Source organism: Trematomus bernacchii, unplaced genomic scaffold (assembly GCF_902827165.1).
Source record: "Trematomus bernacchii unplaced genomic scaffold, fTreBer1.1, whole genome shotgun sequence".
In the NCBI taxonomy this organism is placed as follows: Eukaryota; Metazoa; Chordata; class Actinopteri; order Perciformes; family Nototheniidae; genus Trematomus; species Trematomus bernacchii.
The window spans coordinates 7,646,472-7,659,546 of record NW_022987739.1 but is presented as its reverse complement, the minus strand read 5'-3'; the positions used below and the strand labels follow the sequence as shown (position 1 = coordinate 7,659,546).

The window sequence follows — 13,075 nt, the reverse complement described above, 5'->3', positions numbered from 1 at the left end:
GAAAGACTCATTATTTCCCTGGACTTTAATTAAGGTTGATTTCCCAAAGCATCCACTCTGACACAGATATAGAAAATCATCAGTGTTTATTATAAAAAAGTGTGCAGAAATGAATCTATGTGTCTTCTTTGACAGTCAGTTTTAAACAGTACACATAGTCATTGCGGCACCCGACTACGAGGGAGTGTTCATGCAGCACCGGGGATGAAAACAGCTCCCCGGGAAGAGTGAACGAGGCCAGCTTTCCTCCGTCTTCTCCATCCAGGATCCACACTGTGCCGTCTGTGGAGGCCAGAGCCACCAGAATCCCCCTGCGGCCCCCCACAGAGCCATCAAACACACACGGACTGGAGTACACCTTCCCTGTGGTCTGGAAAGTCCAGATCAAAGAGCCGTCTGCGGCGTTCAGGCAGTACAGGCAACCGTCATGTGATCCACACAGAACCCTCTGATGGTCCGGTGTAACGCATGGAGAGGAGAAGATGGGTCCTTTTGTTAGAAACTGCCAAACCTGCAGAGAAACACACATTGTTAAATAACTTGCCCAATTTGCAATAATTGCAATCCTTAAAATGGATAGTAAAGATTTTTTAAGTTGGGTTTTAGGGGTTGGACTTCCATTAGATGGTGGTTTGAGAGCCCCTGCCTTTTTATAAAATTGACAATTTCAGTAAAAAAATAAAATCACTTAATTTAAGTGAACACTGTATACATATTTGTACCGCTTTACCTTGGGGAACTAAACCCATTATCTATGCTCTCTTTAAAGCCATCAGATTGCATTGAAAAATAACAATTTTAATTTGCAGGACAAACAAGTTGTACAATTAAGTTTTTTGTCAAATAGGCTGGTGGATTTGAATATTTTAAATATATTGTTCAATTAAACTGATATAAATGTTTTTAAGGTGGGCATTTATTTAAGCAGGTTAATTTGATTTTCTTCTGCGTTCGTCCACAACGGTACATTGTTTTACTTTCAGCATGCAGACCACCATCTAGTGTACGTTATGCACTGACTATGGGTCAATGATGAAAAGCCCAATAAACAAAGATCGAACTATCCCTTCAGGATCTCAGTCCTGACCACACCCCTGGTCACTGGTAGTGTATAACATGTTACATCGGGGGAAATAAATAAGTGTTAGTTTCCTCACCAGAGTCCCTGTGTTGCTGACGCAGCAGATGTTTCCATCCACGGAGCCGATCAGCACGTGACCAGAGGAGGCGTTTGGTGATGAGAAGAAAGGGACGTCTCTACAGTACGACCACAGGACCTCTCCACTGTCCTGGAACAGCAAAAACTAAATGCGTCAAAATGTCCTTCACCTAACAAAATGACAAAACAGTTTCCTGAAGTTTGTTATTATCTTTACTCACAGGGTCAAGACAGAGGAGATGACCTCCCAGTGAAGCCACATACAGCTGTCTGAGTGACGAGTGGAGGCAGGGGGATGAAAACACAGCCCCTCCCCTACAGTGACGCCTCCAAACACACTGCTGAACCTAAAAGATAACATGAATTGAACTTAATTTATCTTCAATACAATTAAAAATACATGCTTTTACTTCTTAGTTATTCCCAGAGAGTTTTAAACTAACAATGAAAACAAAACGGTTGATCCTTTCTGTGTTTTTATCAGCTGTAAAACCATTTCCCCAACATGAAAGAGCATGAAACAAGACACATGCCACAAAACATTTAAAGCTTCCAACCTTTGGGTCCAGGGCGTAGACGTGGCCATCATGTGAGCCCACGATCACCAGCCCTGTGAGGGGGTCCACAGCAGGACAGCTCTTCACAGCGTCTCCAGTCTTAAACATCCACCGTGTCTGTCCAGATGCAGTGCACAGGAAATACACAAAGCCATCGTAGCAACCTGGGAAAATCCATGAAAAAACATTAAAGAATTCTAAATTAAACAGAGATTTACACAATATTCTGAGAGCTGGTACCGACCTATCACCACGAGGCTCCCGCAGTGAGACACAGCAGCTGAGGCTTCGATTCTGTCCCCGAGGACCCGCTCCCACAGAAGGCTTCCGGTGGTCAGGTCTAAAGCCTGGATCCTGTGAGAGTGGGAGCCGATGAACACTGTTGTTTTAACCTCCTCTGATCCTGAATCTGTTTTCTGTTGTACTAGAAGCACCGGGGAGGCGTCCACACATCTGCCTGTGTCTGAGGACCAGGTCAGACTGAGGCTCAGAAAATCCTCGCTTCCTCTATCACTCAAATCCTTTTCTCCAAGTGCTTCAGTCTGGACGTTTTTAATTGCTACTGGTTTTCTGATTTCTATAACCTCCCCTGCTCGTCGTATAACTTTAAAAGCCCATGTCCCCCCCTGCGGTCTCTCTGCTGCTGTAGACTCTGTGCGCTCTCTCTTTGCTTCCACCATAGAGGGGGCTTCAGTACGTCGTTTCTTGGCCTCAGATGTCGGTGACTGGCTCTCCTCAAGTGGCGGCAGCAGTGTTATCCTCTCAACATGGCGCAGTACGTCAGAGAATGTCCCGTCAAGAATCACCTCCAAAAGCTCCGGTGAGGTCACTCTGAAAGCAGTGAGGATGTCTTCACAGAGGTGCAGCGCCTTCAGAGAATCTCCTCCACTCAACAGGAAGTTCGATTTCTCGTCGATAGTCGGTTCTTCAGGAAGACCTAGAGTTTCCTGTTGATAGGTAGTTGAGTTTACACATACTGAGGGAACAAAAGCAATCTGTGGTATATAAGACTTTTGCATCTTCTTTAAAAAGCTGCTCATATGTCATTAGAGGACAACCATTTATGACTCAAAAACCTAGCATGAACGATATGTTTATATTATTTTCCACGTTTACAGAGTTAAATATTCTAACCAACTTTGGTACAGATACAAATAACTTTAATACCACTGTATTTACATTACTGTTGTTTCCTTTAAAATAAAATGATAATAAAGCAGCAATAACCCTTGTTGAAACCAGGAAAACTGCATGTTTTTTCCAAAAGGGTTAACATGAGATAATGGCTCAATCTGGATGAAAACAGTAAACATTTGAAGCCAAGGTAATATATTGAAAGCCTAGTATAATAGAATTTGTAATTGTATGTTGTAATGGCATTGTGATAACATGTGGTATAATACAAATATTTAAGGTTGAGGCTTAGGTTGAACTTCTAAATGAGAATTACACACACCATAACCAAAATGTATGTCATGTGCATTAATGTGGTCAAAATGAAAAAAAAAAATTGTTGCACAAGGGTTCAATTGGAGTTATGTTGGCAAAGTATTGAAAAACAGCTCATACCTGCCACAAGGACTGCAAGCTTTGCCTGAGTTTGGTGACATCTCCCCGTGAAGACTGTAAACACCGTCTCTGTCTTTGGTATATTTTCACAAGGGCCTCCATGTCCACTTTTCCTGTGATAAACCAAACAGAAGGATAACTTAATTAGTGATGGTCATCATGGTCCTCCTCTATGTAACTGTTACTTCAATGCTCACCATGAGGGCTCAGGCACAGGGCCGGCACCTGCACCAGCGTGTCGGGGACGCTGTGAGAGGGCAGCAGCAGAGACAGCTGGTTCAGGATCAGTCTGCGAAGATCTCCATCTGCACCGCCTGTCTCCCCCTGGTGGTGACTCACAGCAGAGGGGGGGTCTTCCTGAAGCTCGGCAGAGGGTGTTTGTTCTGGATGCTTCTGTGCAGATGTGAGCGGAGAAGCTTCTTTCTGGTCTCCAGATGTGGATGGCACGACAAAGGCGAGCAGTCGGGTGGCTTCAAACAGAGCCACAGCGCAGGCCTCCACCTGAGGCAGACCCAATATGAGCTGGAGAAGCACAGGAAAAACATTAATTCCTCGCCAGTTCTTTCCTGAACCATTATAAGACGTGCTATATTTACAGTCAGATCACACCCCCTTAATTCAAACCATAACACATTTTTTATCCAGTGTTTAAATCAACTTTTTTTTAATAAAAATAAAATAGTTGAATTTACAAAGTTGCCATAGATTTGAGAAGACGTTGGGTTTGTTCATGTACTTGTAGAAAAATAACCCTTTCCAGGATTCTTCAACATAAAAAACACATACATACACAACAAATACTTTATGAGTGGGATTGACAACCTTTATAATTTCTTATTTTCTTAGGATTTGCCTTTGATATGAGTATTTTGATGTTGCCCAGTGGTGGATTTTCTACATCAACTTAAAACTTTGAGAACTATAAATGACACTAAACATGAATGAATTTGTTTATTTGGACGATACAATATATACATAAAACACCTCTTACTTGTTGCAAGCTGTCCAAGTTCACCTGCTTGCCATGGCGTTTAATCATCCTGTCTCTGCGTCCCAGGTAGTACAGCTGTGTGTCCTCAACATTCACCCAGTCTCCTGTGGCTCTCATCGTCCCGGAGACAACTTTCTGCTCATCGTCAAGGAGACACACCCTGTCCTCTCCACCTGCAGCAGGGATCATAAGGAGATGTGTTTATTTCAGAGGAATAAGATTCATAAGATTTGTCAATGAGATATTTTATACCTATGAACACCTGTCCTTCACCCTCGGTAACAATGCGGCCATGTTCGTCTCTTACTTCCAACACTGTGTCCATCAGAGGAGTCCCAAGAGGCACAAATGGCAGCACGCTGAAAGGCATGTCATGTTAAATAAAATGACTACATGTAGATTAAAAAAATACTTTTAATCAGAGTACACTCACGGGTTGCCAGACTGCAGTAGAGACTCTGGTATTTTGTAACAGCTGGCCCAGCAGGACACCTCTGTAATGCCATAGATATTGTAGATGTGTGTTTTGTTGTCCTCGTGTCTCCAGTTCCTCAGCAGAGCAGGAGAGGGGCAGGCCTCTCCACCCAGAGCCAACACCCGCAGAGAGGAACCGGATGAAAAGACTTCATGTTTGAGGATATGGTGCCCAAAGCGGCCGAGCAGCGTTGGTGTGACCTGCAGAAACAAAAATACATTATAGAGGCCAGAAAGTAATCAAAGCAAAGAGCAGTTTCTTCACACTTGCCTGAAGGACAGTCGTCTTGTGATCCTTGAACAGCAGCCGAGCAAGTCGACTGGGCATTTTCTTAATCACAGACGGGATAATGAGGAGCTGAGCCCCGGAGGATAAGGCTAGGAAAATATCCACCACAGAGGGGTCAAAGGTTAGAGGCGAGGCGAGGAGAACCACATCATCTGCACTCATCTGGAACAAAGATCTGAGCCAAGAGAGCAACTTTTAATATGGATCTACAGAACAATGCTTAATGGATCAATAAAGAGAGAAATACTCACTTCAGATGCAGTATATTAGGGATTATACACTTGTGTGGCACCCTCACAATCTTCGGCAGGCCAGTTGTTCCAGATGAGTGTAGGACATACGCCAGGTCTCGGTGGGCAGCCTCCTTAAACCCTGCAGCTGGAGCAGCACAGAGATCAGGCCCGTCCGCTGTCTGAGCTCCGGTGTGTTTTGGTCCCGGGTGGTGCTCAGCGACGGGAAGCAGCTTGATTTGTGTCAGGGTTAGTTTGAACTTTTGCAACTCCGCACACACCTCCACAGATATGTGTTTGGCGAGAGCGGCCTGGAATTGCTTTACAGGAGGAGGAACAAAATAGATTGATTACTCTTCAACAGATCGTGAATTGAAATGTTAATATATAATAGAGACAACTAAAGTGTGTATGTCAAGAAAGGGATTTACATGACACATTAAAAAAGGCAATGTTTAGGCTTTAAGATACCATTTGCACTTTATTGAAACAAACTCAGAAATGGTATTGCACTTAGGCTTCAGGAGTTTTGTCCAATACCCCCCACGTTCTTTGCATATCATTTTGTTTTGATATGTATTTACATTACACGAGTAAAGAAAAATAACAGCTAGGTGGGGACTGGATTAAAACGTATTTGTTAGCCCTTTCGTATTGTGTCAAAATCCACTTTAAAGAGGTTAATTTTTTAAGTTTAAATTGTGCCCAAAATATGAAGATGTATTATTGTTAGCTTCTGGGTCTCTGGAATAAAGTTGTTTGGTCTGCCTACCCTGATCTTTAGAGGAACAATATTGCTGATGTATATAGATCATTATCAAGTGTTTGCACAACAAGTAATTATCACTACTGTTGTATTTGTGTTCATATGAATTAAATATGAAGTAACCTGCAGCATGTCTGTCTTCACAGCACAGTACTTGAGGCCACACTGTGTCATGACTCTGGCAGAGAGAAACCCTGGAGCCTCCGGGTCCAGCGGGACATAGGCAGCAGGAGTCTGCAGGATCCTGGCAAACAACACAAAACAATTATCATTTGCATATTTAACTGCTGCTCACCGAAGTCATTACTACAGAAGAGGATTAGGGCCACATGAGAAACATTGGGATGTGACAAAAAGTAAAACAAAATTGAGTCTAGTTCTGACATTCATCTCAGAATTCTGATTTTATTCCCAGTATTCTGACTTTTTATCAAAATACTGAGTTTAAGGTCAGAACATAAACATATATTTTACTTTTGGTCATCCCAAAATAATGTTCTCATGTGGCCCTTATCATATTCCGTACATTAAACATATGACATGGCACAGAGATTCATAAACTGTTTATGCTACAAACTAATTCTGCTGTGTTTTGAAGGAGAGTAGTAAACTTAATCAGTGAACTCACCCCAGAATCCAGACAGGAATAAACAAATCATCACAACAATACAGCCCAATCACTCCGGTATTGGGAGAGCAGTTCTTTTGTAGAACATGGGACAGTTCACAGGAGAGATCCAGCAGGTCTCTGTACAGCAGCACCGACACCGAGCCGCTGTCATACTTCACAGCTGGCCGGTCTGGGTGCAGAGAGGCGGCGATAGAGACCAGCTCCTGCAGCGTCCGGGCAGCCATCCTGAAAAGACCCTCAATAAATACAATACCATGTTCTGTTAGGGCCGATCCCGACAAGAACAATATCTGAAAACCATATTGTAATTCATAAATTGTTCAGTTTTAGCGAATGAGGTTTTGTTTTTGAATGAAGAGGCGTTGGGAACGTGTTATTGTTTGTCGCGTGAAGATGACGTCATGCTAAGGGCTATTTCAAATGCTTCTGTTATTGTCGTTCATCACACCATTAGGATATTTTCACGTATAACGATTTATTTTAACAAGATTTAAATCGTACATTTAAATTGTTTGATGTTTTTCAAAAATGAGAAACAACAGTAAGGGCGGTAGGTAGACGGGCAATAATGTTGCCCTCCAAATAAATTATGCGCACTAAATGTTGTTGCATATCACTATGTTGACACATACACACATCCCCTCCAACACATAATTTATACATACATTGTGTAACTCTGAAAAACAATATAAATACAACGTTTCTACATAACGTTTAATGATAGTATTCAACAACGATTTTCTGGAAAGCAATTTTTCCTAGCAACAGTGAAGGCCACCCTGTCCAATCATTGGTCTCTATTTCGTGGAGAAATCATTTTGAATCTGATAGCGCTTTTTTCATCAGCTACTGTACCTTGCTGCTTTCACTACCCATCAACATCAAGAAAACGGGATTTAAAACAACATGGACGTTGGGCAAAGACTATATTCTAATACAGTTCACTACAAAACGTCTCTGGAACGAATCATAGACAAGGTGTGTTGATGAGGCTTGCTATCGGGATAGCGGTGGCTACGTTACTGTTAGCATGAAGTAGCAAAGCTGACGTTAGCTTGAACTAACTTTAAATAATCTTCAGAGATAAATTATGAAAATACTAAGAGTTTACTTAACGTTACCTCTGCAATTGCTTTTAACAGTATTCGAAGCTTCAATACCACGATGCGGGGCAAGAGGTGGACCTCTACAACACCAACGCCTGTAGTAAGTTGACTACACATTTATTAAGTTATACCATTGGTTCTCCCAGCGTTTTCATACTAACGAGTTTAACAGAAAACCATTACAGTACAGCATTGATGACTTTTGTTACGCCAAAAGGTGTTGAGCTACATATTACTGATCATATTTACCACAAACACATTTAATAATCAGTGCTGTAAATGTACTCAAGTACTGTGCATAAGTAGAATTGTGAGATATGTGTACTTTACTTGAGTTTTTCAATGTTTTGCTACTTTGTACTTTTACTCCACTACAATTATTTAACACCTTAAGTCACTTTGAAGATTTGGATTAATGATGTGAGATATAAACAACACTTAAATATAAGACTTTAGTTACACCTGGAGTAGAATTACAAACTACCCTCCAGTATACAAAGGGATTAGCTGCACCTTTAACTGCTGCGATAAACACTTTAATGCATCAATAAGTATAATCAAAACATAGAATATATATTATTTTGTAATGGGACAATTTGCATAATGAGTACTTTTACTTTTCGTACTTTAAGTATATGTTGATACTAAAACTTTTCTACTTTTACTTTCCTACACTCTGGTACTTTTACTTAAGTACAGGATTTGAGTACTTCTCCCACCTCTGTTAATAATGAATGATTGAACAGGGTAATTGTAAAAATCATATATCAAAATGTACAGTTTTCTGCAATGACCCTAAAAAAAGAAGGTCTTTCTGTTGTAGACTTGGTATGTGATTTTGGTTGTATGTAACCTTAAGCTCTGAGAATTGTTACCACTTGTCAATGTTTTTTGACTAAATTATCAATCAAGAAATTTGACTGATGAATAAATAGTGAAAAGTCAGGGATTTATAATTAATTGCCATGTGGCCTGGTCTCATTGTGAATCTGTTTTGTCTTGACTCCTTGCATGATGAAGCCCTTGAACGCTACATGGAGCTGTCAAAGATAGAGCTCAACAAGCTGGATTCAAAGGTTTGGGTGGTGGCAGTTTATCCACTGTATTCAGATATTAATTATATATGTACATCTTTTATAATGGAACACTTATCTTCTCCTCAGAGCATAGAAGAGTTGAGAGAGGAGTCAATAAGCTGTAAGTATCCATAACTAAAACGTGAAAAGCTATTTAGAGATTTTTGTAAACTGTATATTTTTTCATTTGATTACTTTCATATTACTTCCCACACAGCCCAGGACATCACAGGAACCTCTCAGGTAAATAGACCTCTGTGTTTATTGTAACAGTTCAGTCTTGACTATATTAGTATGTTTAATGTTTTGTTTATTTTATTTTCAACAGTTAGACTTCACGTATCAAGATGGCAGTGCTGATGCCTCCTGTTCCGTTATACACATGTCGGTGGAAGATGATGGTAAGAGCAAGAAAGCAATGGGCATTTTTTTAAACAAACCATGGCAGATAGAGATTGTGGAAACCTTGACTTTTACTTTTAAAGGTTGTAGAAACCCTGCAATTAAAAAAAGTATATAATTGCTGGTATTTTTTTTTGTTCCCTTCTCCTCCTTAAGGGGTGGCTAGCAATGAAACGACTCACCTGTCCGCGGTCTCATTGGATGAGAGTCAGAGAAACATTTCTTTTACAGACTTCCAGCCTGAGGACCAAGATGAAGAGCTGAACATGAGCCTGAGGAGTCTTGGCAGTTCTCTAGTGGAGCTGTACCCCAGCATGATCAGCCGATTAGGGCAGGCCTGTCGTCGGCAGCAGGTCTCTAAGGCTGCAGACTCTGTGCTGAGGAGATACCGCAGATGGCGAAGGCAGTCAAACAGAAGCAATGTGAACAACACCTTCAATGTCACGCTGAAATACACCAACAGAAAACCTAAAAACATGACCGACCAGATGCTGCTGGAGGAGAACACCAACAGCCCTGTGAAAAGGCAGTTCATGGTTGCTGAACCTACCCATCGGTCTCCCTTGAAGATAGTTAACAAAATTCAGGATTGGCAAGTCCAGCAGCAGTCTCCTAGGAGGGAGAGAAGAGAGCATCCCATTGTCGCGATGGACTTTGGTCCTGAGACTTTAATGCAAACAGAGAGCTGTCTGAACGAGACCTTCACTGTCTCTGAAGCATCCCAGCTGCAAGAACAGCCCTCCATTTACATGGTCAGTCCTTCACGACCTTGCTATCCTGCTGCAAGAGCATCCTTGGACGCGTCTCTCAGGTCTAGAAGGTATTCTCTTTCTGCACACCCACTGCAGACTGATGGCTGCTGTGTGTATGCTTCGGACCCCCCCCCCTGTTAAAGAGAGACTGGACATCTACGGCTCTCCTGTCAGGAAGAGTTCCTTAGAGGCCAGGATGGTGACCGACCTCAGATCACCTCAGGCCTTTTCCAGAAGCCCCAGAGCACATGCTGTGGAAAGCTTTTCCAGAGAGCCTACCAGGCCCAGATTACTGTCCACCCCGCCACAAAAGCCAACTGTGCTATTGAGGATGCTCCACCCTCAAGACTCCCATCTTTCCCCCCACCAACAGCTGCATTCCCCTCAGTCAGCCTCAGCAAGAGAGAGTCGCCACAGGCTCCGGAGGAACCTGTCCTACGACTCCTCCCTGCCATTATTGCGGGCCCCTTACTCCCCAAAGAAGCTCGACGAGGACTTTCTAAAGCTCTACCACAAGTTTGTCTGCCAGAACAAGTCCTCTTTCTTTAATGGGATTTCCTGCCGCCTATGTGCGAGAAGCTCTGAGGCCAGCAAAAGCTCCTCTTCCTCGGCTATTGCAGCTCTCGCCCTGTCGCCACACCGCTCGGTCCTGAGGAAACGCCACAGGGAGTTATACTGGGACAGCCAGCCCCAGTCGAAACGCTACAGGGACGAGTTCGGCCCGTCGTCTCCCGGGTCCGCACGGCACGGGAAAGAGCTTCTGAGGCGCCGTCTCGCTCCGTATGAATATGAGCAGTCCCATGATGGCGTCTCAGATAGTGCCACTAAACCCAGCATGTTTCAAAGATTCAACACCCAGCAGCGCTCAGCAGAAGCACATCAGGAGACCTGGATGAGTCAGCGCCACCATGTGTCTGCAGCTGATTCTTATGACATGGGTGAGCCTGCTTTGTAAAACACAATATTATACTGCAGGATACTTTATTTATGTCCAGTCTGATGTTTAAATTGAGCCATTGTATTAATTTGACCCATTATTACGCTTTTTTTCTACAGGAAGTTCACTTGAGAACAGAAGAAACAATGGCTGCTCTCCCAGGTGATTGTAATGAACTCTGTACAGTGTTGGTTTTTTCTATGCAAGCCCATTGCTGCCAATGTGACGAAAGAAAAAAGTTCAAGTAGGTCATATAAGAAACTTTCCTGGAATAATGACTCTGTTTTTAAAAAAATGAGAAACTTCAATAAATTGAATTATTTTGAGACAGCTTGTCATTCTTTGAGATAAATACTATAGAATGGAGTTCAGGAACAAGTCTCATGATTTAAAGACACTTAAAGGTCCCCTATTATACTCTTTTTCTAAAATATATTATAGATCTTAGATATATACAAAACATGTCTCTGAAGTGTTTGGCTCAAAATACCAAACAGATCGTGCATTGTAGCATCCCATAAACCCCTCTGTTTCAGCCCTGTTCCAAAAGTGCTGATTCTGTATCTGAAGCTTTAAAGGCTAATGAGCTGCAGGTGGCCACGCCCCTCTGAGAAGTGTTTGGTCTAAAAAAACTCAATGATCTGGGGGGGGATTCAGGTGATAAGGTGGGCGGGTGTTACGTTGGTTGGTTATTGGCTAACGGTTACACAACCCAAAAAAACATTGTGACATCACAAAAAGGCCAAAATCTGATCAGCTCATTTCAGACATGTTTTTATATAAATGGATCAGGACTAAAGTGAGAGAATCTCTTAACACAGAGGGGACACGTATGTATACATTAGACATGAAAAACTGGATTTTGATTGATAGGTGGCCTTAAATCATTATTTTGAGATACTAAGCCATTACTTTCATAACATTTTCTAACATGATTTTTTTTCATTTCATCACAAGGCTTAGTTTCAAACTTGTTTCTTTTACTGGCAAAGATGGGATTACCAAGTTTGTTTTTGTGCTTCCGAGTATTGATTTGTTCTCATTACCCTATTTTTTCAGAAAATGGTGTTGAAAAAGGATTACTGCGGCCTGCCAACAAAAGAAGGAAAACCATTTTTTAAGGAAAGTTGCTTATGAAATATTGGTGAAAATGAAACACATTTTTCTCTCAGTGAGCCAAGGATTTTATATTTCTAAGCGGCTGTCACATGTTCATTAGCTTCTCATCCAAGTTGGTGTCTGGATGTTTAATACAAAAACAGTCAAAGCTATCTATTTTATTATGATTGTTACTCTTAGTTCTCTAAACCTTTTAATTGTTGTGCTATGATACATCTATACCTGAGTTAATAACATTTGTTTTTTTGATCGGTTCTTTAAAATAAAATTGTCAGTGTCAAAATGCTGATTTTGAACAAAACCATAAGATTCTTTGATTTGCAGTTATTGTGTTTATTAAACTTTCCATTATATTTCATGCAAGTTTTAAAGTTAGGACAAAAAAATATCGAACAGTCAGACCGAAAAAGAAAAGCATGGTTAATTTCAGGCAAAAGGAGAAAGTCATAAACGTGATATATAAAATAAAGAAGAGTTTTCTCTTTTGGTCACGAGCCTTGTGCGCTTTTTTGACATGGAAGGTGAAAACTAGTATAAAGACTTTTATGAAAAATTCATTTACATGGTAACTTTCAAAAACAAATAAAAGGCATGACATGAGGGAAGTAAACAGACTAAACTGCAGCAAGAAGAGACTCAGTAGTGGAGGTTATCCAAAGTAACATTTTCAACATAAGGAAGAGTTTAGATGTGAAGGTTGTATGAGCTACTTCAGCCGGTGAATACAGAATATAACTGTCTGCATGTCCTCAGTTTGGAGAAACGGCAAAGCATTGTACTGCTGGGGACAAAAGTATACTTTAGCCACCTTATTGACAATATTTTCAACAAATTACTTTGTAGTAAGACAGCCTTTTCTGAGGGGGAACTGCAGCTGTTATATGTAGTCATGTGTATGCCACAGGTTTTAGGTGGCTTAAATGCATTTTGGCTCTGCCCAGAACATGTAATTGCTTGTCCAATTTTGGGGCATGCTGGATGCCATCAGGAAATTCACCTATCATGTTGAAGTAACTC

General features: G+C 41.5%; 2 protein-coding genes across 2 annotated transcripts; one reads left to right on the top strand and one right to left on the bottom strand.

Moving 5' to 3' along the window:
• Nucleotides 1-69: 69 nt before the first annotated feature.
• aasdh (aminoadipate-semialdehyde dehydrogenase) lies at nt 70-7,037 on the bottom strand. The gene is made up of 14 exons (XM_034146129.1): nt 6,664-7,037; nt 6,159-6,279; nt 5,291-5,589; nt 5,022-5,214; nt 4,710-4,951; nt 4,529-4,635; nt 4,277-4,449; nt 3,483-3,807; nt 3,286-3,398; nt 1,961-2,663; nt 1,717-1,880; nt 1,381-1,506; nt 1,158-1,289; nt 70-511 (listed from the first exon to the last, which is right to left on the bottom strand). Exons 1-14 carry the CDS (start codon nt 6,888-6,890, stop codon nt 116-118), a joined length of 3,321 nt encoding a protein of 1,106 aa, XP_034002020.1. The 5' UTR covers nt 6,891-7,037; the 3' UTR covers nt 70-115.
• A 433-nt stretch (nt 7,038-7,470) lies between these two features.
• Nucleotides 7,471-12,365, top strand: si:dkeyp-117h8.4 (uncharacterized protein LOC572032 homolog). The gene is made up of 9 exons (XM_034146132.1): nt 7,471-7,644; nt 7,809-7,872; nt 8,793-8,848; nt 8,936-8,969; nt 9,066-9,091; nt 9,177-9,249; nt 9,407-10,940; nt 11,059-11,101; nt 11,999-12,365. Exons 1-7 carry the CDS (start codon nt 7,573-7,575, stop codon nt 10,141-10,143), a joined length of 1,062 nt encoding a protein of 353 aa, XP_034002023.1. The 5' UTR covers nt 7,471-7,572; the 3' UTR covers nt 10,144-10,940; nt 11,059-11,101; nt 11,999-12,365.
• The last annotated feature ends 710 nt before the right edge of the window (nt 12,366-13,075 follow it).